This window comes from Apium graveolens, chromosome 8 (assembly GCF_009905375.1).
Source record: "Apium graveolens cultivar Ventura chromosome 8, ASM990537v1, whole genome shotgun sequence".
Classification (NCBI taxonomy): domain Eukaryota; kingdom Viridiplantae; phylum Streptophyta; class Magnoliopsida; order Apiales; family Apiaceae; genus Apium; species Apium graveolens.
Window position 1 is genome coordinate 263588591 of NC_133654.1, and position 27219 is coordinate 263615809.

General features: G+C 34.1%; 2 protein-coding genes across 4 annotated transcripts; both read right to left on the bottom strand.

Moving 5' to 3' along the window:
* Positions 1–6331: 6331 nt before the first annotated feature.
* Positions 6332–11687, bottom strand: LOC141676600 (uncharacterized). 2 transcript variants are annotated; one of them, XM_074482281.1, is made up of 10 exons: positions 11443–11687; positions 11278–11353; positions 10809–11136; positions 9065–9396; positions 8675–8947; positions 8259–8590; positions 7745–7845; positions 7542–7633; positions 7334–7415; positions 6332–6708 (listed from the first exon to the last, which is right to left on the bottom strand). In XM_074482281.1, exons 1-9 carry the CDS (start codon positions 11663–11665, stop codon positions 7364–7366), a joined length of 1809 nt encoding a protein of 602 aa, XP_074338382.1. In that variant the 5' UTR covers positions 11666–11687; the 3' UTR covers positions 6332–6708; positions 7334–7363. The 2 variants fall into 2 exon arrangements, with proteins under 2 accessions (XP_074338382.1, XP_074338383.1); XM_074482282.1 differs by having other exon boundaries at positions 6332–6744.
* A 9286-nt stretch (positions 11688–20973) lies between these two features.
* LOC141676531 (uncharacterized) lies at positions 20974–27212 on the bottom strand. Of its 2 annotated transcripts, none has more exons than XM_074482198.1 (10): positions 26932–27212; positions 25407–25647; positions 25242–25317; positions 23637–25100; positions 23247–23519; positions 22831–23162; positions 22317–22417; positions 22114–22205; positions 21910–21987; positions 20974–21316 (listed from the first exon to the last, which is right to left on the bottom strand). In XM_074482198.1, exons 4-9 carry the CDS (start codon positions 23930–23932, stop codon positions 21912–21914), a joined length of 1170 nt encoding a protein of 389 aa, XP_074338299.1. In that variant the 5' UTR covers positions 23933–25100; positions 25242–25317; positions 25407–25647; positions 26932–27212; the 3' UTR covers positions 20974–21316; positions 21910–21911. The 2 variants fall into 2 exon arrangements, with proteins under 2 accessions (XP_074338299.1, XP_074338298.1); XM_074482197.1 differs by having other exon boundaries at positions 20974–21280; positions 26932–27211.
* Between the last annotated feature and the right edge of the window lie 7 nt (positions 27213–27219).

The window sequence follows — 27219 nt, forward strand, 5'->3', positions numbered from 1 at the left end:
TCAAAGTGGGAGCAACCGAAGACACCAACGGAAATAAGGAGTTTTCTTGGATTAGCAGGATATTATCGAAGGTTTGTGAAAGATTTCTCGAAGATTGCATCCCCATTAACTAAGTTGACCAGGAAGAATGAGAAGTTCGTTTGGACGGAAAAGTGTGAAGAGAGTTTCCAGGAGTTAAAACGAAGACTAGTGACGGCTCCAGTGTTAGCATTGCCAGATGAGATAGGAAACTTTGTAATCTATAGTGATGCTTCTTTGAAAGGATTGGGATGTGTGTTAATGCAGCATGACAAAGTGATTGCTTATGCCTCCAGACAGTTAAAGCCCCACGAGCAGAAATATCCAGTTCATGACCTTGAATTGGCGGCTATAGTATTTGCTTTAAAGTTATGGCGTCACTACTTGTATGGAGAGAAATGCGATATTTACACAGACCATAAGAGCCTGAAGTACATATTCACGCAGAAAGATCTGAACATGAGACATATAAGGTGGTTGGAGTTGATTAAGGATTATGATTGTTCGATTAATTATCACCCAGGTAAAGCCAATGTAGTGGCTGATGCCTTGAGTAGGAAGGAAAAGCTAAATATGGCTAAGATTGCGGAGGAATTGGCACGAGACTTGGAAAGAATGGAAATTCAAGTTCGAGTACTTAACGGAAGTCAGGAGCAACTATATGAAGTTACTTTCCAGCCAGCATTGATGAAAAAGATCAAAAGATGTCAGGAAGGAGTTATGGAACAAGAGTTGGATAATTTGACAGGAGAAGAGTTGTGTACTCAAAAAGATAGTCAAGGTTTATATATATTTTCATCCAGAGTTTGGATTCCTAATGTAACGGAGTTGAAGAACGAAGTATTGCAGGAAGCACATAACTCTAGGTTTTCTATTCACCCTGGTAGTACCAAGATGTACCAGGATCTGAAGAAAAAATTTTGGTGGCCAGGAATGAAGAAGGATATTGCCAATTGGGTTAGTAGATGTCATGTGTGTCAAACAGTGAAAGTAGAGCATCAACGACCGAGTGGATTGTTACAATCTTTGGAGATTCCCCAATGGAAATGGGAAGACATTGCTATGGATTTCGTAGTGGGATTTCCAAGGACGAGAGCGAATCATGATGTTATTTGGGTAATCATTGATAGGTTGACTAAGTCGGCGCATTTTCTTCCGATCAATGAAAGATATTCGTTGGAAAAATTGGTCAAGTTATATTTGGATGAGATAGTTACCAAGCATGGAGTGCCTGTTTCTATAGTGTCGGATCGAGACCCGAGATTTAATTCCAGGTTCTGGACTAAATTCCAAGAGTGCCTAGGAACAAAATTGAATATGAGCACCGCTTATCATCCCCAGACGAACGGACAAAGTGAAAGAACGAATCAAACTATAGAGGATATGTTGAGAGTCTGTGTTCTGGATTTTAAAGGTAATTGGGATGAGCACCTACCTTTGATTGAGTTCTCGTATAATAACAGTTATCATGCCAGTATTGGAATGCCGCCTTACGAAGCCTTGTATGGACGTAAGTGTAGGTCACCGTTGTACTGGGATGAGGTAGGAGAAAAGAAAGTGTTAGGTCCTGAGTTGGTTCAACAAACCAGAGATGCCATAATGTTGATCCGGAAAAGGTTAGAAGCAGCCCAAGATAGACAGAGGAAGTATGCAGATTTACATAGGAAAAATATGGAATTCGAGATAGGATCTCTAGTGTTACTAAAGGTATCACCTTGGAAAGGGTTAGTACGATTTGGTCGGAAAGGTAAACTTAGCCCTAGATTTTTGTGACCCTTTAAGGTTCTGAAGAAAGTAGGAAAGGTTGCTTATGAGATAACATTACCACCGCAGTGGCAGCACATTCATAATGTATTACACGTGTCTATGTTAAAACCATATGTCCCTAATTCGAATCAAGTCATAAAATATGAACCGATTGAACTTCAACCAGATTTGTCCTATATGGAACAACCGGTCCAAATCCTAGACCGTAAGGAACGAGTCATTAGGAATAAGTCGATTCCTATAGTAAAAGTTTTGTGGAGAAATCCTCGAGTAGAAGAGTCTACTTGGGAATTAGAGTCAGACATGCTTGATAAATATCCTCATTTGTTTAGCTAAGTCAGATTCCGGGGACAAATTCTTTTTAAGGGGGGAATGATATAACGACTCGTGTATATTTTTTATTTTTATTATATTTAAAGTGTAATGAAGGTTTAATAATTAAATCAAATGTGTGTAATGGTTTTGGCAGCAGTTATTGATTTTTATTTAACTATTTGTGATCTCTTGATATGTGGGATTGAATTGTGTGATTTATTAGTGAGTTATACGATTTTATCTCGCTTGTAAAACTGATTTTATTACAGTTTTAATTCCATAAATACTTGGATTGTTTCTAAAATTGGTTTTATAATTTTATAATGCTAATAGTTATTTTTGGGACTTTATAAAATTGAGAAATCAATATTCTATTAATTAATTATTTTTAAATGATTTTCTGAGTATAAGTATTGGTAAAATCCATATTTAATTCAGGAAATATTCAAAAATCATGAAACATATATTTTATTAAGTCCGTATTATTTTGAGAATTTTAAAATTATTTTAGAATTTTTCAGGATTCGTATCACCCGCGCGTCGTTTCGTTATTCGTCAAAAGCGGGTACAAAGTGCACCTTAAAAATTATTTTAAAAATTTTGAAATTTATATTTTTGTAAACTCCGAGATATTTATGACCTTTTGAAATTATTTTCGAAATTTTCTGAAATTACTTTTCGTACAACCAGGTTCTTTAATTTTAATTCCGGGACAAACCGAGTCATGAAACCCTTGTATATATATCCTATATTATACGTGTTGATTTTTTAAAGCAGGGGGACACGTGTGTTTTGGCTGGTGTGGCAGCTGTCAAACAAAAGAATAAAACAACCCCACCCCCTTTTTCTTTCACCCCTGTGCTCGGCTGTTTCTTCTTCCATCTCGGTCTCTCTCGCGTTTCTTCGCGATTTCTCTGCTCCATTTGCTCCTGCTCTTCCCTGTTCGTTTGTCCCTGTTGCTTCATAGCTCGATTGCCGCCGCCGTGAAATTATTCCGGTGAGCTTGGTGGTCCTATTGCGTATTTGTATGTATATATCTATATATATAGATGTGTATGTGCATGTGTATGTGTTGTGATTGTGTGTGCGTTGTGGCTGTGTGTGCGTGTGTGTTTGAACAGTGGTGTGAGTTGGGGCGGCGCGTGGCCGCGTGCCTCCTTGTCCCTGTTCTTTGTTGCTGTTGGATTGTCCTTTTGGGCTGTCCTTTGGGTTGTTTTGGGCTTGCAGTTGGGCCGGATGTTTTTCGGGCCTTTTCTGTTGGGTCTGTTTGTGCAGTTTGGTTTGGTGACTGGAAATCGAATGTTTATTTTCTGTACTGCAGGGAATTTTTGATTAATATTCGTGAAATAAAGTTTTGCTACAGTAAAAATAATGTTAATCGGCGTAATTTATTTGGGAACCCGTATTATATCGGGCGCCAATAAATTGTGTCGCCGTTGACGATGAACTTCGGTGAGTCAACGGTGGACGGTGATGACGATGTTCTGAGTCCTAAACCTTATAAATAAATAAAATGATTCGTATAAAATGTTTTCGAAAATAAATTGTGCGTGAATATAGAATTGGTATGGAATGAAAATGTGGATTGTTGAGAATTGTTGACGTCGATTATAATCGACGGGTAGTCTTATAAATAAAGAAGTTGCTGCCAAAATTTTCTAAAAATATATTTGTAAACGTACATAATTATGTTCTACGTGTTACCCCTATTTATATTCGAGAGATGTGATTACATGATTATGTGTATAATAATAATACGAGTCGGGTTGTCGGATTTGAGTTATTAGGATTTGAGGATATCAAGCATGTCGGTATAACTAATTAGGGTACTCTGTATTTGTAGATCCCAGTCGAGTTTTCCCAGGATCGAAGTCAGCGTGAAAGCTACTTAGGGTTTTGTAAAGCGTTGCAAGGCAAGTACCCCTAACCATTCTTTTATGGTTCATTGCATATGAATAGCTAAATGTTTTATTCTTGTAAAGGGACATAAACGTTTTAAGTTACGTATCCCCTGTAGTTATAAATCACTGTTTTTAAATTATTTTAGGGAAAAGTAACTTCGAACGGTACCTATCTCAAATGAATATGATTTTGCGAACTGGATTTTATATGTGTGCTGGTTAAATAAATGATTTTGGAAATGAGATAGGTACAAGTGTTTTGAAAACTGGATAAAACGGTCAGATATGGGATACATTGGGGCCAGAGTAGGCCTATTGAGGTGGCGTAAGAGGCTAATTCGGTTGTGCGCACTATAAAACCGATTAGTCCGGCAGGTCAGAGACCTAGCTAGTCTCTGAGTTCCGGAACAGGTAAATGGGATGGCAGTTAGAGCCGTCTGGTGTTGATAGCCTGATCAGCTGTCTTCACATATCCGCTATGTATCTGATTGGGATTTGTGATTTATATAAGAGCATAAGTAGTTGATACAGCGGTTTTATAAAAATGATTAACATGCTAAAATTGGACTCTGGTATTTATACAGCACACTACTATGTTGTTTTAATAAAGCATGCTAGTTAGTGATATCCAGTTATCTCTGATTTTCATTATGAAATATTGATATCATGGTTACAGTTATGTTCCTATTATTGTTACATTCCAGTTTTTATTCTGTTATTCATATCTTGGTACTGCTGAGCGATTATGCTCACCCTTGCAAACTGTTATGTATATTTCGCAGATGCTTAGAAGATCAGTCAGACCGACCCATGTTCCCGTCCCTACTGGACCCGGCTTCTCTGAGGTAGTTTGTATCAGGCCATGAGGTCTGAGGAGTTGCTGAATAGAGTTAGAGTGTGTTAGATATTGAATAAAGAGTTTGTAGTATTGAGAACCTGAATTATACTTGAACCTGGATCGGATCTTGGTTTGGGGTCAAGTTAGTATATTTTAATAATAATTCTGTTGTTTATATTTTTGGTAATAGTGTTTAGTGACGTCAACTCCTGACACCGGGGTTGAGGCCGTCACAGTTAACATCATTGCTATTTCCCAATGGTCGGATAGCACACTCCAGATTTCACATCCCATTAGAAATAATATCTGAATCGACATGGGAGATTAAACATGGAACACACTTGGCCAAACTTCTCCAAAAAACTTCTCTGATTATCTGAGATGAGGCACCAATGACACAAAAATATCGTTTTGAAGCTTTAGACAAGACACTAAGAGATTTGCTAAGCACCAGGTATGCTGATAGTCGGTCCAAGCCCTTTGGAGGCCTTACAATCGTTTGTGGTGGCGATTTTCGCCAGATTTTACCCGTAATCCCTCAAGGTGAGCGTGCAGATATTGTTGATGCCTCATTGAAATCCCATCAGAATTGTGCAGGCCAACAAGCGAAAATTCAAATGAGGACAATGTTGCCGAGGTCTACCATTACCTATTGAAAAGTTATAAGGATCCTGCATATCTAAAGGTATAGCACCAAAAAATGAAACAGTTCATGAACTAAATAACTTCCTGATGAACATGATTTCGTGGGAAGGGAGAACATATTTAAGCTCGGATAGTGTATGCCAGGCTAGCATTAAGCCTGATGATGATTTGCTATATCCGACTGAATTGTTAAATAGTTTAAAAATGAATATTTTAAATGAAATATTAATGCAGAATAGTTTCTTCTATCAAAGTTAGGTACAGCAGAGTGGACCTAACACCAAACATCTAAGTAACTAACACAGCGTGTTGAGAAAAAACATGGCAAATCTTTTTCATACTTTAAGATTTTTTATGTATTATATTTATATTTTAATTTTATACAAGTATAATTTTACACTTGTTAATTTTATACAAGACATAATCAACAAAAGAATTAAATTTATATTTTAATTTTAAGAATTTTGGACAATTTAAGTGGAACAAGTTATATCACTTGGAACAACGGCACAAAGAAGTATGCTAATCCAAGAAGAGATATATGTTTATGCATATATGTTTGGAACAACGGCACAAAGAAGTTATATTTTACACACTACTAGAGTTTATGCATTAAGCTTGGTAAACCTCCGTATATGTTTCTACTTTATATGCCAGAAAAAGTTACAAGCAGCAGCTTCAACTTAAGATATGACTTTAGCTACTAATCTACTATAACACTACTTTGTTTCTTGTTTAAACAAAATGCCATCACACTTCTGGCACCGACCCAAAATACTGCCATGGCCTATTGGCAGCAGCAGCAGCAGGTGCACATAGACTATTAATCAGAAGCTCACATCCATTAGAAAAACTTGCTGGGGAGTGTACAGTATTTGTTATGTACTGAACTATTTAGCAAAAAAAAACAAGAAAAGAATACTAAACTTGTAAGCTTAATATTTCAGGAGATTTTGTCCTTGAAAAATGTATGACACGGAAGGATATACTCAGACTGCCGTAGACATTAGGTGCTAAACCGTAAAGAAAACATTTTAGAATATGAACAAAATCATTATGCATCAAAATGATTCAAATGATACACTAATATGGGCTTAGTTTTTTCCCGCACAGACTTCTGATGCTTTAAGCTGAAATGTCTAGCAGATGTTCATTCAAAAATAGCTGCAGCGAGAAATTAATACTGGTCATCATTTGCCCCTCTTCCAGTTGAAGTTGTAATAGCTGCGGGGAAAATAGCCAAGGTTGAAGTTGTAATAGCTGCAGGAAAAATAGCTAAAGATGAAGATTCACTTGGTTTACTGCAGTTACAATCATCTGTTATCATTATAAGTTGTTTAGTATTCAAGCTCAGGTTCTCATGCGTCTTTATCCCACTTACAATGTATAAACACTTTGCAGAGAACAATGATTTCGAGGAAAGGGGAAGTATTCCACACGATATGAATGAATTTTGGGTGATGCAAATACTGAGAACATGCTGTCAATGGAGAAAGGACTTTCAGGAATTGACTTCCCTCAATGTCATGGTGTTTTTTTCTATTTTTACTGTTCACATGAGTATTTATCATATTTAAATGGTTTATATTGCAATGAGCTGCATGTGAGCAAGTTTCATAAGGATAAAATGGTCGGTAGAGCTGGTTTCAATTTTTTAAAACCATAATATGTCATTTTTGAAACTTTATCGGTGGTATCTCTTACGCTATAAACTAGCATAATCCTCTACGACTCTTTTAGCTATTAAAATATACGCCTATCATTTATACGAAAACCCTATGGAAATGATCATGCAGAAAACTTTAATTCTTGTAAAGCTAAATTAGAAAATCTCTAATAATATCAATACCGCTACATCTTCAAAGGGGGGAAATCAGAATCATCGCCTGCCTAAACTGGACACCACTTTCAAGACTTCATCTCCCAACTCACTATAAGAACATCAGTCACACCATGTCAGTATATAAAAGAGTTGTAAAAGAGTTGTGTTACCCCTACAACTTATATTTAAAACTTTACAAAAACATCAGAACTTAAAAACGAGCTTGTATACTTACCCCGCCCTTTTACAAAGGCATTCAAACATATCCACGTAAAAAAACAGGAAATATGTACTTAATGCCGCCTCAATTTCAGCCCTTCTTAAAGGCTGTAAGGAAACAAACGAAAGAATAACAAGATCATAACTAAACACAAATCTGGCTCGTACAGCCAAATTCACTAAAGGAAAACTAATATGGAATGCTAAAAATGATATTACCTTGAATCTTCGATCATTTAGGTACATGTAATCATTTACATGCGTGTATGATGCAACAAAAAATCGACAAATGTCGGCTCTTTCATGATAACCATCGGATGCTGCAATAACCCAATAGAATAAGCATGTTTTTCTCATACAAAAAAAGCAGGTTACTTCATTACACTTTTATATGTATATAGAGGGTGAAAAAGAATCTGATGCTATAGAAACGAAATCTTCACAATCATGCTTGAATATTAAAAACAAATTTAGTAAGTGCTATATAATATTTATTTTTATATATTGATTAATGCATCCGCATAGTACTAACATCCTATAATCTCATGAACATGCCACCTAAAAAGAAATAGAAGACCTAGAACATTATCAGGAATGAAGATTCAGCTAGGTCAAATAGAAGTCAATGTGAATTAGTAGATCCTATTCAGCATCTTGTAAATAATATGCAAGAATTTGTAATATAAGGTGTGTACAGAATTATTTGCAGAAAGTAGGTGGTTAAGTAAGAAACCTTGGACTTCTTTACATGCAGAACCATCTCCAGCTTTATCTTCAACTTCGGCCTCAGAACCATCTCCAACTTTAGCTTTATCTTTATCTTCAACTTCGGCTTTAGCTTTTGATGTTGTTGATTCATGATAGTGCAAAATCTTCTTATATACACCCTCAGGAACCTTGTCTTTCCAAAATTCAAACACACGTGCCTTCTTAAGACATGTTTCAATTTCCCACTTTATATTACGATTAAGCTTGAACAACATTTTTAGCTCGTGTGCAAACTGGACCTTCTTATTCACCGTCCAGAAAAATGGACAATTAATCACAAACCAAGTAGGACCGAAACTAAAACAAGGAGATTAAAATATGAGAAACCAAATATAAAATTATGACAGCAATTATAGATTTAAAGCAAGTGTTCTAACTAACCATCTCGAATGGTCAAAATCCAAAAACCTTCTCAATTCTAATGGTAGCTCTAAATTTTTTATAACACCATTGAACGGAAAGGCTATGACAGTCCTCATTGCGTCCTTCAATTGTGTAATCTGATTAACACATTCCTTTCTTCCAATTGTGTTCTGAATCATACTTGGTAGAATCCTCCCATTCCCACTTTTTGTAACAAAAATGTTGAAGGACAAGTCATGACAACCAAAATCAGTTCTTAAGTATAGAAACATCATCCCCTGAATCACATCTCTACATATAAAAAAAACAGATTAACTACTACACTTGTGTATATTTTTTAGATTGAAATATATGAAATATGAATGCAGAGAAGTAGAGTGTAAATTAAAACAGTTACAAACATTTTACCTAAAGATTATTCGAAAACTCTCACAAATGTGATCCCACCACAAAGTTTCAGTCATCTGTGCCCCGCGAAGCTTCTGAAACTCCTTATCGAAAAAATCTTCCAAGGTATGAACTACCTCACATACAAGCGACTCATCAGTGTTATCAATGGGATGATGGACAACAAATTCCACAGTCAGAAGACTGTGGTGTTGTGCACATATAGAATGAAGTGCATGAAACTCTTTCACTTGATGTTTGGTGGCAGCAACTAAAGATTTTTCTATTTGCACCTTTCCTGTGTCATGTATCCCCATGTAACACTTTTCTCCAAGTTTGTTGATTAGGGTGAACTTGAATGGAAAATCAAACAGCAATTATATAAATCAAAGCAAATTAGTAAGAGACTCAATCATTTATTTCTTTTAAGATATATGGACGAGACAATAAACAGACATAATATAGCCACAGAATGAGGAAATTCAAGATTGCAACAAACTGTTTTATCTTTTGGCAGGCTGTTGATATAGTATTTCCATCACATTAGCGGAGTTGTCAACAATATAAATAAGATAAACAAGTTTTCTGAGTATTTTATATAGAGATGTTACTTCTCATTCATGGGCATGGATTCAACAATATAAATAGATTGACAAAACAGCTAAATAGATTCTAATGAAGCGAACCTCACTACAACTCAATTCTCCACAATCAATGACACTAGTTAAACAAAATTTCCAAATAAACCTCTGGTCCAAGCACCGCAGTCAATTGATCAATTAGTTTGTACTTTGTCCACAACCACCACCCTTCACCAACTTAACACACACAACAGAATTGACTCCACGATCATAATACAAAACCTCACAATCCAGTCAGCAGTACAAAACTACAGGTTCACTAACACTCCAGCTAGTTAATCCTTCTCACAGCACAACTGATCTCCACCAGATTACACAGATTTTCCGAGTCAAATTATCAAACACCTTATGTGCCACGCTACTATATTCCAGCACTTATCCTAATTAATTCTAATTAGTACTTCACTCCTTCGGTATTTCACAACCTCAACTCACTTCTCAAACCATAAATCAACCAAAAATTCATCCACACCACAACAATTTCTAGAGATTCACCGCAGCAACACAGTATGTATACTAAAAACAGAGTAAATATACTCTTAACAACACCAAACCAAATACTGAATCTTTTATATTTGTACTTTTCTTCAATACAACTACTGAAATAAACCACTTGAATGTAAACATTACAATTCAGCACAAACACCACAGAAACTAATTAATTATAACAGAAACCCAACATATCAGAGAGTTTAGCTAAAGAAAAATAAACATAAACTAAGATGAACAAATCTCTGAGATTACAACCGCAATTACTGAGATTAATGGCTCTATCTGGTTGAAATGAGTTGCACAACACAAAGCAATGGTTGATCATAAATTGATGCTAAAGAAAGAAAAATTATATGGAGGTTATAATACTTTAAAAGAAAAAACATATGCGGATCCTATCCAAAGTTGCTGAAATTGGAAAAGTTGAAGATACATTAGAGTAACTGCTTATGAAATCTACATTTCAACTATAGTTAATAAATAATTTAAAGGGAAAGGGCTTTGAAGTATTTGGTTTTTATTTGAGTTCATGATACTGGTTGAGGAAATTTGTTTGTGATAAATTAGCATTCTAATATTTTCATTTAGCTATGAATGGATATTTCTTTTTCCAAGTCAATATGGAATTTTACCTGCTTTCCACAATCAGGAAAAATCTCAACTTCATATTTCTCCTTTTGCTTGGAGATGTTGTGCTCGATCATCTCATCCACATTTTGAAAATCCTTCTCAATATCTTTCACAGATTCTTGTTCCTCCTGCCTTTTCTCTTCTATTATCATCTTTCCCTTCTTCTTATTTAACTTCTCTAACCTCCTAAGTTCTATTTCCTCCCGTAGTTGAATTCTTGTTCTGAATTCGTTTATCATATTCTGATCATTTTTATTTTCAGCTTCCTGTAATCCAAGCTTGTAGAGGTTGAGTTGATCATCAGAACCCTCTTTAACATGCAAAGAAGTCCTGAAATTCAACAAATTAATAATGCAACAGGTTCAGTAGAAACATGGGATAAAACAAATAAATGCATGCAACTGATTATTAGAAGTTCAAAAAAACATGCGGATAAAAAAACTGACAAATTTAACAGAAAAAAAAACTTACCCATACACAAGGTATGTCATCGGAAATCTAAATGCACCCGCTGAACTGAAAATATTCCCCAAAGCATCAAATACACCTAAAAAGATGTGTATATAAACATATGTAAGTGATTTTGTTTTTTGAATTGCAGCTAATCCAAACAAGTACTTCAAGCTCTACAATTACCCTTGTCATAAATCTTCTTATACCATAAGATACGGGCCTTTAATTCCCACAGATATTGCTTATTCTGGCTACTACCCAGTTTTCGATCAACCATTGCAAGTGCCCTGTCGCAATCCAATTTCAAAGTTTTCTGAATCATCCTCTCATACATGGCTTCAAGCTCGAACTCTGAAGCCTGTCCTTTCATTACCTCATACTGTGAGTCTGAAAAAACTCCTGACATACCTCCAAAGTTTATTTTCTACATTCAACACAAACCATCAAATCAATTAGAAATGAGAAACACTAATATCATACCATATAGTTATATTCAAAGGTACGAAACTATACAAATATCACAAACAAATACACCATATTAACACGAACAAAAACCCTAAACTATAAGTAAATAATTTATACCCAAGGTTATCACGGCGCCAAGTCGACCCTCGACGCCCAAGTACCTTCGTGAAGACTAGTCGATAAGTCGCCCGACTAGTCGTAAAAAGTCGACAAAATTTTCATTATACATATAATTACTTGATTTAATATATAATATAATTGAACATGTTAGTTTTATAATTTAAATCAAAAGTTATAGAATAGTAAGTTCAAAATATGCACGGTACACCACAATTATTGTTATGAAGACCCCAAGTCGTGTTACGAGAATCTTGGGTGACCTTCACGTCAACTTGTCGACGACAAGTCGGGCTTGAAGACTCTCGGCACCTGAGTACCTTCGCGTTGACTAGTCGCTGACTAGTCGTCGACTAGTTGTCTTCGTGATAACAATGTTTATACCTGACCAAATAAACTCCACCAAAGAAAATAGGTCCACCAGAGATACACCAGAGAATAGATAGTATATAACAAGACATTAATTTTCATCAACATAAGGGCAGAGATGTTACAACACAAATTCATATATATATATATATAACATAGACATCATTTAATGATTCAATGATAAAATTAACACAAATTCATATATATATAAATATAACACAAAAACTATGAGAGAGATATGTACACTTGAATCCTAGAGCTTTAAATTAATGTACATTCATAGAGGCCCCTGCAACCTATAGAATTCGAAATCAATCAACATAATATTATCTGATATATATTAATAGAGTTGTTTTGTTGCTTATATTGAAAATATTTCTTATTAATCTACTTGACATGGGACTTGGGTTCAAATTGACACTAACTCTACAAAGATATGAGTACCGGCTAAAGTGTGCATGAGACGAGTACTGGAGACGTAATATCAACTGTTTGGTTAAGCATACTGCATACATATAACAATTGTAAGCCAATCTTTGTGAAGTGAGTGTATTTTAACAATTTGATAATTGAGAATCAATGAACTCTTTATATTTTATCCGACTCCATTAATTATACAGAAGCTACAAGTAAAATTTCAAAAGGTTTATTCTCAATCACCACACCATGAACTCTTTATATTTATCCAGAGTTTTCCCTATTTTAATTTTTTTAAAAAAATTCAGCAGCTAGAACAAAACCCAACTTCGTGATGTGTTTTCACCCTAAGCATACATATAAATTACCACAGCATAATATAGAAGCACTGTGTTTAGTTCCTTTCATTGGTATGCTCTAGACTCTAGTTTTCTTACCATTCATGTGTACTATATATAAAGATTGTACAAAAAAACTCCATCGAAACAACTAGAGATGAGAAACACTAAGAACATACCATATAGTTATATTTAAAAGTACGAAACTACACAAATATCACAAACAAATACACCATATTAACACGAAAAAAACCCTAAAATATGAGTAAATCATTTATACCCGACCAAACAAACTCCACCAAAGAAAATATAAATCTGCGAGAAATTATAGAGTAAGAATTACAGATAGATAGCATATAACACATACATCGTTTAATGATCCAACGATAAAAGAACACTAACCTGAATAGAAACCCTAAAATAGCAAAGGGTAGAGAGTAAAAGAGAGTGAGAGTGAGAGTGAGAGAGAGAGGGCTTGTATATATACTAGTGTATAACCCGCATGGGCTAGTTAGCTTTTTTATTTAAAAGATATTTTTTATATTAAATATTATTCTTAATTTTTGGAACTTGTCAATTGTTTTATTTTATCTTTAATTTTACTTTTTAAAGAAAGAATTTTTTATAATTTTTTGATTTGTTTTTATAATTTGTAAGCTTTTAAAGTGGGGGTCATTATAAATGATAATAATAATATCTCTTATTAATTAAATTTAATTAGATATTTTTTTGTCGATACATTTGATTTAATAATAATTATAATCTTTTTAATATTCATTTAAGTTCAATGCATATATAAGTAGCTTTTGCGATTCTATAATCTAATTTCAATATTTAAGTTATGTTAAGTGCAGGTGTGCAGGGTATATAGAGCTTGTGCGCGGGTGGGAGACTATTAACTCTAGGAGTCATGTTTTTTTTGTTTTTTTATAAATATAATATAAAAATATAGAAGTTATTTCAAATTATGAAAAGTGGTAATTTATTTTTATGGAAGGTGTTAACCAAACAACCAAATTATCCTATATTTTGCTTATAATAATGAAAATATAGAAGTTATTTCAAATTATGAAAAGTGGTAACTTATTTTAGACAAAATTGCACTATTCATACCTCAGTTATTTTGTTTTTGCAGTTTAGTGGCTCAAACAAAAAACATGCCAATTGTTGGCTAAAAAAAAAATTTTAAAACGAATTAAAGGGCTCGTGGCAACTTCCGTCTAATTAAACTAACGCTGTTTGTGTTACTTTTAGAAAGCACAGTCTGGAAAAGGGTGTTTAAGTAAACTGTGTTCTATTACAATATCTTTTTATCATTTCTCTTCCTTCATCCCCAATTCCCTCCAAAATTTTAACTGTACTGTACAAACCTACCAAAATTCAAGTGAGTAGTAAGATCAATGGCTTGGTATCGAAGGCTGAATGAAGATGCAGATGCTTATAAACCCAGAGAAAGACCCGTTTATATAGGTACATCTTTGCCTAAACTTGTATTTACATTGCTCTGTTTAATTTTGGGGATAATGTGAAAGATGTTGTTATTGTTTACATGCATGTTAATTTATAGTATTTCCCTTTCAATCGAACTGCTTATGTTATATACACACAACACAGTAAAACCACACACACAAGCATATATACACACACTGTATGTATACATACGGAAAGGAGAACAATCAAGAAGGCATCCGGGGAGTAAAACTGAAAACCAATGAGGGAGAAAAGTCGCCGGAACAGGAAGGCACGACGGTGGTACAACAGAGAGAAAGAAAAAGGTGAAGAAACAGGGGAGAGAGAAAGAATTAGAGAGAAACCGAGAGAGGTTGCAGAGAGAGAGACGCGAGAGAGAAAAGAGATTGGGAGAGATTTCAGAGAGAGAGATTGAGGAGACGAGAGAGAGATTGAACACAGAAGAGGAAAATGGGTTAAAACCCGAACCAAACTGCCCCCTTTTGTTATTTAATAATCAATTTCTCTACAATCCCGCGACTAATGGATGTTTAACCTACAATTTAATTATTTTAACGATACAATACATGGGTAAAATACATTGAAATAACTCCAAATATATTTCAAAACTCCCGAATCAAATAAAACTAACCAAATAAAATTTTCGTAAATTTTTAAAACAATTTTTGAAACGGAATTTTTATTTCCGCTTTTATCAATTAAACAGGTCGACGCGCAGGTGAAATAAATCCTAAAAATTTCCGAACAATTTTTTTAAAATTCTCGAAATATTTTAAACTACATAAAATATGAACTTCAAATTTTTTGAAGAATTTTGGAATTAAAAACTGATTTTACAATTAAATGAGATCATAAAATCATTTAAAATCAAATAATTAATAAAATATTGATTTCCATATTTTATAAACTCCTAAAATAATAAATAAGATTATAGAACAATAAAAATAATTTTAGAAATAATTTTAGCATTTTTGAAAATAAATATTCAATAAAAATTATTTTAAAAACAAAATAAATTTATACAGCTCGATAATTAATTATAAAATTAATCTTCACGTCCAACAAATCACAACCAATCAATAATACAATACCACATAGCTGACATACCCATCGCATATTTTATTTAGTTAATAATTTGATAATTGCATTTATAGATCGGTTGCGAAAATAGTTTACTTAGTCGCTAATTAACTGAAAAGACGATATGATTTTAATATCATAATTGGATAATTATCAAAACAAACCTTCCTATAAAATATTTTATACGAAATTAAGGTGATAATGTCTCGCCTGTTGAGAATATGGATTCTTATCAATATATAAAATGATTTGCGTATCGAAAATTTCACACCGGAACTCGTACAGGTCAAACCGTACCCCGGATCGAAAAAGTCAAAACATGAAAAGTGTTCAGAATTATCAGATTGGCTTATGAAGGAGTTTTCGGAAGAGTTTCGGGTTGTAAAAATGCAAAAACAGTTGAAGTGGAACGATTTCTGATTCTAAAAATTAATTTTATAATTATGTAAAATAATCATTATAAATTCTATAAATCCTTATAAAATCATATGATTATCCAAAAATTACCATAAAAATACCAAAGTTATCTAGATTTCATTCTGGGTAATTGGAAATTAAAATATCTCAATTTTATCAGAAATAAACATCCAAATATTATTATCCATCATCAAATAATTCACCAAAAATTCACACAAAACTCACATAATAATTATTTATTGATAAAAATAAATACATAATATTTCCCGGGCGTTACAACCCTATCAAAAATTAAGTGAGGAGTAAGATCAATGGCTTGGTATCGAAGGCTGAAGGAAGATGCAGATGCTTATAAACCCAGAGAAAGCCCCGTTTATATAGGTACATCTTTGCCTAAACTTGTATTTACATTGCTCTGTTTAATTTTGGGGATAATGTGAAAGATGTTGTTATTGTTTACATGCATGTTAATTTATAGTATTTCTCTTTCAATCGAACTGCTTATGTTATGTATAGTAAATAAGAGTCTTGAATTAGATAGGTATATAGAGTTTTTTGCTGAAGTCATTCCCCATAATTCTACCTCTCAAATTGAAAAAAACATAGAGGTTCAGACTGATGAAAACATAGGAATGTTTGATGTATCTATATTTGATGAAAACTACTATGACAGTACATAGTTTGAGGATGTTGTAATTAGAGGTGAGGAAGAATTTAGAGAAGCTTTTGCCTCTGAACTGAATGAGGAAGATGAGAGTTCTGAGGGTTCTGATGAGGAATACGAGGGTGATGGTGATGAGAGTGATGTTAGTGAAGAGAGCTTCCACTCTGATCATTCAAATAAGGATGAGAGTGATGATGACCTATTGTTTGGTACAAACATTGATGAGGATGAGAATAGTACAAGAAGATTTGATGTTAATACTGAGATGGGGAATGAGAGTGATCATTCCAGTATATATGCTGGTTCTGATGAGGAGAGAATGGCAGCCAACAGCACAGATGAAAATGAAACTAATTATCCTGTTTTTAATGAGGATGCATACATGATCAATCCTGTCTTCCAACTGGGAATGTGTTTCAGAAGTTCAAGAATTTTTAGAGATGCAGTTAAAAAATAGGCAATTCTTGATAGGAGACCCATAAATTTTGGCAAGGTACAATATGTGTGTGAGCCTCCATGCCAATGGAAGATATATGCATCTCCACTGCATAAAGGCTCTGCAACTTATCAGATAAAGATTTATGTGAGGAAGCACAGTTGTATGCCAACCTTCTATCAGAAGCAAATAAACTCCAAGTGGCTAGCAGATTACTATGAAACAGAGATTAGAATGAATCCTAGTTGGCCAATTAGTGCATTTCATAAAAAATTGTGAATGATTTGAAGTGTCAAGTAAGTAAACATGCAGTTTACAGAGCAAAGGTGAGGGCTTTGAAGAAGATAAATGGCACACATGAATAGCAGTATGCAGACCTTTGGAAGTATGGTCATGAATTGAAAAAGGTCCTTCCTGAGAGCACTGTTAAGATTTTAACATAAAACCCTGAACCTGATCAAATTAGTGGCAGATTCTTAAGGTTTTACTTGTTTCTAGGACCACTAAAAAAGGTTTTCAAAAACCACTGCAGAAAATTATTATTATTCGGGCATCGAGAAAATAAATTTCACCTTAAAAGTTTTTTCATAACACGTGTAATTATTATTTTACCATGTATTGAAAATTATTATTATTCGGGAATCGAGAAAATAAATTTCACCGAATGGTTAGAAACAAACAGGAGGAATGAGGATGCCCGCTGTCTAACTTATGCAGAATTTCCCCAGCACTGGGTTTGGAATTCCAAGTGAAAATTGTGGACCAAGCGGAAAAAAGGGAAGGCAGTTGGTAGAATCTACTTTGCCTGCCATCAAGTGGAGAACGCTTCTATATGCGCATGCTCCTTAATTTTGTAAAAGGGAGCACGTCATTTGAGTGCATAAGAACGGTAGATGGAGTCACATATCCCACTTTTAAGGGTGCATGTTATGCATTAGGATTATTGGATGATGACAAAGAATGGGTAGATTGTCTATCTGAGGCTTCTGTTTGGGCAACAGACAATGAGCTACGCAATCTATTTGTCACAATGCTCGTATTTTGCCAGGTTTCTAACGTGCCAGAATTTTGAAAAACTCATTCAAAAATACTCTCAGAAGACATGCTACACTTACAACGAACAATGTTTCAGGGCCCCTAACCTACACCTAACAAAAGAACAAACTGAGTCTTATGCATTAGCTGAAATTGAAAGTCTCATGCAAAAATTAGGCGGAGGCTCCGAGACATAGATGGGATGAGACACCAATAACACACAAATATCGTTTTGAAGCTTTAGACAAGACACTAAGAGATTTGCTAAACACCAGGTATGCTGATAGTCGGTCCAAGCCCTTTGGAGGCCTTACAATCGTTTGTGGTGGCGATTTTCGCCAGATTTTACCCATAATCCCTCAAGGTGAGCGTGCAGATATTGTTGATGCCTCATTGACCTCATCCTATCTTTGGCCGCACTTCGAAATTTTTGAGCTAAAATAAAATATGAGCTACACAAGGAAGGGGTTGATGAAAAACAAGCCGAGAAAATAGCATCATTTGATAGGTGGCTATTACAAATAGGAGATGGTTCTCTATACGACAACCAATGCAGGTGATGATAAAAATCCCATTAGAATTGTGCAGGCCAACAAGCGAAATTTCAATGGAGGACAGTGTTGCCGAGGTCTATCCTTCCCTGTCGAAAAGTTATAAGGATCCTGCATATCTAAAGGTATAGCACCAAAAAATGAAACAGTTCATGAACTATAACTTCTCGATGAACATGATTTCGTGGGAAGGGAGAACATATTTACGTTCGGATAGTGTATGCATGGCTAACATTAAGCCTGATTATGATTTGCTATACCCGACTGAATTGTTAAATAGTTTAAGATTCAGTGGCGTCCCAAACCATGATGTACGACTTCAAGAAGGAACCCCTGTCATGCTGCTTCTAAACTTAAATCAATCTGGCGGTCTCTGTAATGGCACGCGGCTAATAGTCACACGTTTGGGTAAATGGTCTATCCCCCGTATCATTATGTCACCAAAAGAGTCGTAATGGCCGTTCAAACTTAATAGACGTCAAATATCAGTGGCACCATATTTCGCTATGACAATCAATAAAAGTCAGGGCCAGTCTTTAAAACGCGTTGGCTTGTATCTACCTGGACAGGTTTTCACCCATGAACAAGTGTATGTGGCCCTGTCAAGAGTCCCCGGGATAGAAGGGCTGTTATAGTAAATGGTGACAATGAGGTCAAGGACCATTAATAATAAGAACATTGCTTACAAGGAGGTCTTCAACAACCTTCAGCCCACCACACGCGACTAAAGTAAAACATCAAACCCTTCTACTTCTTTTTCTAATCAGGTATATGTAACATCTATACAGAAAATACATAGTTGCATATTTATATGGGAATTATCATGGCTGTGCTTAAGTTAAAAATAGTGGGTATGTTCCTAATTATGACTAGAACAGGTCCACATATCTGGACGATTTGTATGACTCTTTCGGCGCATCCACTTTTTTGTGATGTTTCCCTGCTAAGGTGTCATTTTTTAATTTTAGTGTGTAAATATAAAAAAAACCTAAAACATTAGTATTCTCCGTAGCAAACTAGATGCACAGTGATCAGCTCAATTTTAGGATCATAAAGATTGTATTAGGTTTAGCAGTTCATGAACAATTTCTTTTCATAACTATCTGTATCTCTAACTTAGTGATTGGAGTAGATTTTGTGTAAAATTCGGGTAATATAAGATGATTATATTACTGAAGTAGCTCAAAGTTACAGTGAGCCGAGAATTTGGACACTATTTTGTTAGGGTTATGTTGACACTCTGTTGGGAACAGTATTAGGAACAGTGTATGCATTGTATGAAAACTAGAACCAAACATTTGATTAATTTCAAATGAATATACACTTGTTATACTTGTCATAAACATGCAAGTGTAAAATAATATATGTATTTGATTGATGTGTATACACCCTTTTTGTGATTTTGTGTTTTGGTATGATTCGATAGGGTCTCAAGGTTGATGTTGATTTTGCAGAGAGCCATGTAATTCTTGATTTTGTGATTTAAGGTTATTTATGATTTTATTGTTTGTGAAAGTTATTGGGGTTTAAGTTTGGATCTTGATGAGAAAAAATTGTAAATTTGTGTATTAGTTAGTAGTTGCGGAAGAACCTCCTTTAACATTTGAACCATCAACAAGACATTTGCAAGAAGAAGGTTAATAAATCAGTAATTGTATTTTAATAATGCCATTTTATATGCTACAACAAAGCATTGTGGTATATGCTTAAATTTAGAAACAATGATTCAAATTATAGAGTTTTGTAACTCTATAATTTTTGATAGTTTTAGACATTCACACAAAGTATGTTTCAGTTAGTATTGTAGACAGACAGAAAAAGTTGCAAGAAGCAGCAGCTTCAACTTATTATAGGACTATTAGCTACTCCCTCCGTCCCTCCCAAATGTTTACATTTGGGTTTGGCGCGGAGTTTAAGGAAAATGATAAAATAGTAGAGAAAGTTAAAAAAGTGAGTAAAGTAGTGTGACCGATTAATATTATAGGTATAAAGTGAATATAATGAAGAGAAGTAGTAGATGTAGTTATTTTAAAAATTATAAAAACTTTACTATTTTTGGAAAATTTTGAAATTTAAACAATTGGAAGGTACATCCCAAAAAAGAAAGTGTAAACAAATGGGAGGGTGGAGTACTAATCTACTATAACACTACTTTGTTTCTTGTTTAAACAAAGTGCCATCACACTTCTGGCACCGACCCAAAATACTGCCATGGGCTATTGGCAGCAGCAGCAGGTGCACATAGACTATTAATCAGAAGCTCACATCCATTAGAAAAACTTGCTGGGGAGTGTACAGTATTTGTATGTGCACAGAATATGTACTGACCTATTTAGCAAAAAAAAACAAGAAAAGAATACTAAACTTGTAAGCTTAATATTTCATGAGATTTTGTCCTTGAAAAATGTATGACACGGAAGGATATACTCAGATTGCCGTAGACATTAGGTGCTAAACCGTAAAGAAAACATTTTAGAATATGAACAAAATCATTATGCATCAAAATGATTCAAATGATACACTAATATGGGCTTAGTTTTTTCCCGCACAGACTTCTGATGCTTTAAGCTGAAATGTCTAGCAGATGTTCATTCAAAAATAGCTGCAGCGAGAAATTAATACTGGTCATCATTTGCCCCTCTTCCAGTTGAAGTTGTAATAGCTGCGGGGAAAATAGCCAAGGTTGAAGTTGTAATAGCTGCAGGAAAAATAGCTAAAGATGAAGATTCACTTGGTTTACTGCAGTTACAATCATCTGTTATTATTATAAGTTGTTTTGTATTCAAGCTCAGGTTCTGATCATGCGTCTTTATCCCACTTACAATGTATAAACACTTTGCAGACAACAATGATTTCGAGGAAAGGGGAAGTATTCCACACGATATGAATGAATTTTGGGTGATGCAAATACTGAGAACATGCTGTCAGTGGAGAAAGGACTTTCAGGAATTGACTTCCCTCAATGTCTTGGTGATTTTTTCTATTTTTACTGTTCACATGAGTATTTATCACATTTAAATGGTTTATATTGCAATGAGCTGCATGTGAGCAAGTTTCATAAGGATAAAATGGTCGGTAGAGCTGGTTTCAATTTTTTAAAACCATAATATGTCATTTTTTGAAACTTTATCGGTGGTATCTCTTACGCTATAAACTAGCATAATCCTCTACGACTCTTTTAGCTATTAAAATATACGCCTATCATTTATACGAAAACCCTATGGAAATGATCATGCAAAAAACTTTAGTTCTTGTAAAGCTAAATTAGAAAATCTCTAATAATATCAATACCGCTACATCTTCAAAGGGGGGAAATCAGAAGCATTGCCTAAACTGGACACCACTTTCAAGACTTCATCTCCCAACTCACTATAAGAACATCAGTAACACCATGTCAGTATATAAAAGAGTTGTAAAAGAGTTGTGTTACCCCTACTACTTATATTTAAAACTTTACAAAAACATCAGAACTTAAAAACGAGCTTGTATACTTACCCCGCCCTTTTACAAAGGCATTCAAACATATCCACGTAAAAAAACGGGAAATATGTACTTAATGCCGCCTCAATTTCAGCCCTTCTTAAAGGCTGTAAGACAACAAACGAAAGAATAACAAGATCATAACTAAACACAAATCTGGCTCGTACAGCCAAATTCACTAAAGGAAAACTAATATGGAATGCTAAAAATGGTATTACCTTGAATCTTCGATCATTTAGGTACATGTAATCATTTACATGCATGTATGATGCAACAAAAAATCGACAAATGTCGGCTCTTTCATGATAACCATCGAATGCTGCAATAACCCAATAGAATAAGTATGTTTTTCTCATACAAAAAAAGCAGGTTACTTCATTACACTTTTGTATGTATATAGAGGGTGAAAAAGAATCTGATGCTATAGAAACGAAATCTTCACAATCATGCTTGAATGTTAAAAACAAATTTAGTAAGTGCTATATAATATTTATTTTTATATATTGATTAATGCATCTGCATAGTACTAACATCCTATAATCTCATGAGCATGCCACCTAAAAAGAAATAGAAGAACTAGAACATTATCAGGAATGAAGATTCAGCTAGTACAAATAGAAGTCAATGTGAATTAGTAGATCCTATTCAGCATCTTGTAAATAATATGCAAGAATTTGTAATATAAGGTGTGTACAGAATTATTTGCAGAAAGTAGGTGGTTAAGTAAGAAACCTTGGACTTCTTTACATGCAGAACCATCTCCAGCTTTATCTTCAACTTCGGCCTCAGAACCATCTCCAACTTTAGCTTTATCTTTATCTTCAACTTCGGCTTTAGCTTTTGATGTTGTTGATTCATGATAGTGCAAAATCTTCTTATATACACCCTCAGGAACCTTGTCTTTCCAAAATTCAAACACACGTGCCTTCTTAAGACATGTTTCAATTTCCCACTTTATATTACGATTAAGCTTGAACAACATTTTTAGCTCGTGTGCAAACTGGACCTTCTTATTCACCGTCCAGAAAAATGGACAATTAATCACAAACCAAGTAGGACCGAAACTAAAACAAGGAGATTAAAATATGAGAAACCAAATATAAAATTATGATAGCAATTATAGATTTAAAGCAAGTGTTCTAACTAACCATCTCGAATGGTCAAAATCCAAAAACCTTCTCAATTCTAATGGTAGCTCTAAATTTTTTATAACACCATTGAACGGAAAGGCTATGACAGTCCTCATTGCGTCCTTCAATTGTGTAATCTGATTAACACATTCCTTTCTTCCAATTGTGTTCTGAATCATACTTGGTAGAATCCTCCCATTCCCACTTTTTGTAACAAAAATGTTGAAGGACAAGTCATGACAACCAAAATCAGTTCTTAAGTATAGAAACATCATCCCCTGAATCACATCTCTACATATAAAAAAAAAAGATTAACTACTACACTTGTGTATATTTTTTAGATTGAAATATATGAAATATGAATGCAGAGAAGTAGAGTGTAAATTAAAACAGTTACAAACATTTTACCTAAAGATTATTCGAAAACTCTCACAAATGTGATCCCACCACAAAGTTTCAGTCATCTGTGCCCCGCGAAGCTTCTGAAACTCCTTATCGAAAAAATCTTTCAAGGTATGAACTACCTCACATACAAGCGACTCATCAGTGTTATCAATGGGATGATGGACAACAAATTCCACAGTCAGAAGACTGTGGTGTTGTGCACATATAGAATGAAGTGCATGAAACTCTTTCACTTGATGTTTGGTGGCAGCAACTAAAGATTTTTCTATTTGCACCTTTCCTGTGTCATGTATCCCCATGTAACACTTTTCTCCAAGTTTGTTGATTAGGGTGAACTTGAATGGAAAATCAAACAGCAATTACATAAATCAAAGCAAATTAGTAAGAGACTCAATCATTTATTTCTTTTAAGATATATGGACGAGACAATAAACAGACATAATATAGCCACATAATGAGGAAATTCAAGATTGCAACAAACTGTTTTATCTTTTGGCAGGCTGTTGATATAGTATTTCCATCACATTAGCGGAGTTGTCAACAATATAATTAAGATAAACAAGTTTTCTGAGTATTATATATAGAGATGTTACTTCTCATTCATGGGCATGGATTCAACAATATAAATAGATTGACAAAACAGCTAAATAGATTCTAATGAAGCGATCGGTCCCGTTTGTCTCCTCTTATAAGTAAAAAATAAGCACTTATTTCAAAAAAAAAATATAACATTTACATACTAATATATACAATTAAGTATTTAGAAAGGGTTTGATGTTTGGTTTATGCAAAAAATACGTAACTTATTTCAGAAAAAAGTACAGTTTGATGTACTTTCTTCAGAAATAAGTAACTTATTTCTGACAAATACGATTTCCCAAACAGCCTCAACCTCACTACAACTCAATTCTCCACAATCAATGACACTAGTTAAACAAAATTTCCAAATAAACCTCTGGTCCAAGCACCGCAGTCAATTGATCAATTAGTTTGTACTTTGTCCACAACCACCACCCTTCACCAACTTAACACACACAACAGAATTGACTCCACGATCATAATACAAAACCTCACAATCCAGTCAGCAGTACAAAACTACAGGTTCACTAACACTCCAGCTAGTTAATCCTTCTCACAGCACAACTGATCTCCACCAGATTACACAGATTTTCCGAGTCAAATTATCAAACACCTTATGTGCCACGCTACTATATTCCAGCACTTATCCTAATTAATTCTAATTAGTACTTCACTCCTTCGGTATTTCACAACCTCAACTCACTTCTCAAACCATAAATCAACCAAAAATTCATCCAAACCACAACAATTTCTATTTCCTCCCGTAGTTGAATTCTTGTTCTGAATTCGTTTATCATATTCTGATCATTTTTATTTTCAGCTTCCTGTAATCCAAGCTTGTAGAGGTTGAGTTGATCATCAGAACCCTCTTTAACATGCAAAGAAGTCCTGAAATTCAACAAATTAATAATGCAACAGGTTCAGTAGAAACATGGGATAAAACAAATAAATGCATGCAACTGATTATTAGAAGTTCAAAAAAACATGCGGATAAAAAAACTGACAAATTTAACAGAAAAAAAAACTTACCCATACACAAGGTATGTCATCGGAAATCTAAATGCACCCGCTGAACTGAAAATATTCCCCAAAGCATCAAATACACCTAAAAAGATGTGTATATAAACATATGTAAGTGATTTTGTTTTTTGAATTGCAGCTAATCCAAACAAGTACTTCAAGCTCTACAATTACCCTTGTCATAAATCTTCTTATACCATAAGATACGGGCCTTTAATTCCCACAGATATTGCTTATTCTGGCTACTACCCAGTTTTCGATCAACCATTGCAAGTGCCCTGTCGCAATCCAATTTCAAAGTTTTCTGAATCATCCTCTCATACATGGCTTCAAGCTCGAACTCTGAAGCCTGTCCTTTCATTACCTCATACTGTGAGTCTGAAAAAACTCCTGACATACCTCCAAAGTTTTTTTTCTACATTCAACACAAACCATCAAATCAATTAGAAATGAGAAACACTAATATCATACCATATAGTTATATTCAAAAGTACGAAACTATACAAATATCACAAACAAATACACCATATTAACACGAACAAAAACCCTAAAATATAAGTAAATAATTTATACCTGACCAAATAAACTCCACCAAAGAAAATAGGTCCACCAGAGATACACCAGAGAATAGATAGTATATAACAAGACATTAATTTTCATCAACATAAGGGCAGAGATGTTACAACACAAATTCACATATATATATATATAACACAGACATCATTTAATGATTCAATGATAAAATTAACACAAATTCATATATATATATATATAACACAAAAACTATGAGAGGGATATGTACACTTGAATCCTAGAGCTTTAAATTAATGTACATTCATAGAGGCCCCTGCAACCTATAGAATTCGAAATCAATCAACATAATATTATCTGATATATATTATCAGATATGAGTACCGGCTAAAGTGTGCATGAGACGAGTACTGGAGACGTAATATCAACTGTTTGGTTAAGCATACTGCATACATATAACAATTGTAAGCCAATCTTTGTGAAGTGAGTGTATTTTAACCATTTGATAATTGAGAATAATTGAACTCTTTATATTTATCCGACTCCATTAATTATACAGAAGCTACAAGTAAAATTTCAAAAGGTTTATTCTCAATCACCACACCATGAACTCTTTATATTTATCCAGAGTTTTCCCTATTTTAATTTTTTTTAAAAAATTCAGCAGCTAGAACAAAACCCAACTTCGTGAAGTGTTTTCACCCTAAGCATACATATAAATTACCACAGCATAATATAGAAGCACTGTGTTTAGTTCCTTTCATTGGTATGCTCTAGACTCTAGTTTTCTTACCATTCATGTGTACTATATATAAAGATTGTACAAAAAAACTCCATCGAAACAACTAGAAATGAGAAACACTAAGAACACACCATATAGTTATATTTAAAAGTACGAAACTACACAAATATCACAAACAAATACACCATATTAACACGAACAAAAACCCTAAATATAAGTAAATCAATTATACCCGACCAAACAAACTCCACCAAAGAAAATATAAATCTGCGAGAAATTATAGAGTAAGAATTACAGATAGATAGCATATAACAAGACATTAATTAAGTTTCATCAACATAAGGGCAGAGATGTTACAACACAAATTCATATATGTATATATAACACATACATCGTTTAATGATCCAACGATAAAAGAATACTAACCTGAATAGAAACCCTAAAATCGCAAAGGGGAGAGAGTGAGAGAGAGAGTATAGAACAAAAACCCCAGTTCTACACTCTGTACATAATTGACCCGTTAAAATGTTACCCTGTACATGATTTATGTACTCTGTATCATTAATCACTTAACTGCATTATAATGCTTATGGCGTGTCAACTACTTTTGAACTGATATTTCACAGTTTGAGGAAGGGGCCTAGACAGGTTAAGGTACAAAGAAAGTTATTCACTTACCTGCATTACAGTTTGATACCATTTGTTAGGAAATGA

Bases quoted from the DNA above. Each gene is read 5' to 3' on its own strand.
- LOC141676600 (XM_074482281.1), bottom strand. From the start codon at position 11,665: ATGTCAGGAGTTTTTTCAGACTCACAGTATGAGGTAATGAAAGGACAG. The intron at 11,354-11,442 runs GTAATTGTAGAG...ACATCTTTTTAG, and splicing joins TAAGAAGATTTATGACAAGG to GTGTATTTGATGCTTTGGGG. The intron at 8,591-8,674 runs GTTAGTTAGAAC...TCCTTGTTTTAG, and splicing joins GATTTTGACCATTCGAGATG to TTTCGGTCCTACTTGGTTTG.
- LOC141676531 (XM_074482198.1), bottom strand. From the start codon at position 23,932: ATGGGGATACATGACACAGGAAAGGTGCAAATAGAAAAATCTTTAGTT. The intron at 23,520-23,636 runs GTAAAATGTTTG...TTTTATATGTAG, and splicing joins AGTTTTCGAATAATCTTTAG to AGATGTGATTCAGGGGATGA. The intron at 21,988-22,113 runs GTAAGTATACAA...ATGTTCTTATAG, and splicing joins TGCCTTTGTAAAAGGGCGGG to TGAGTTGGGAGATGAAGTCT.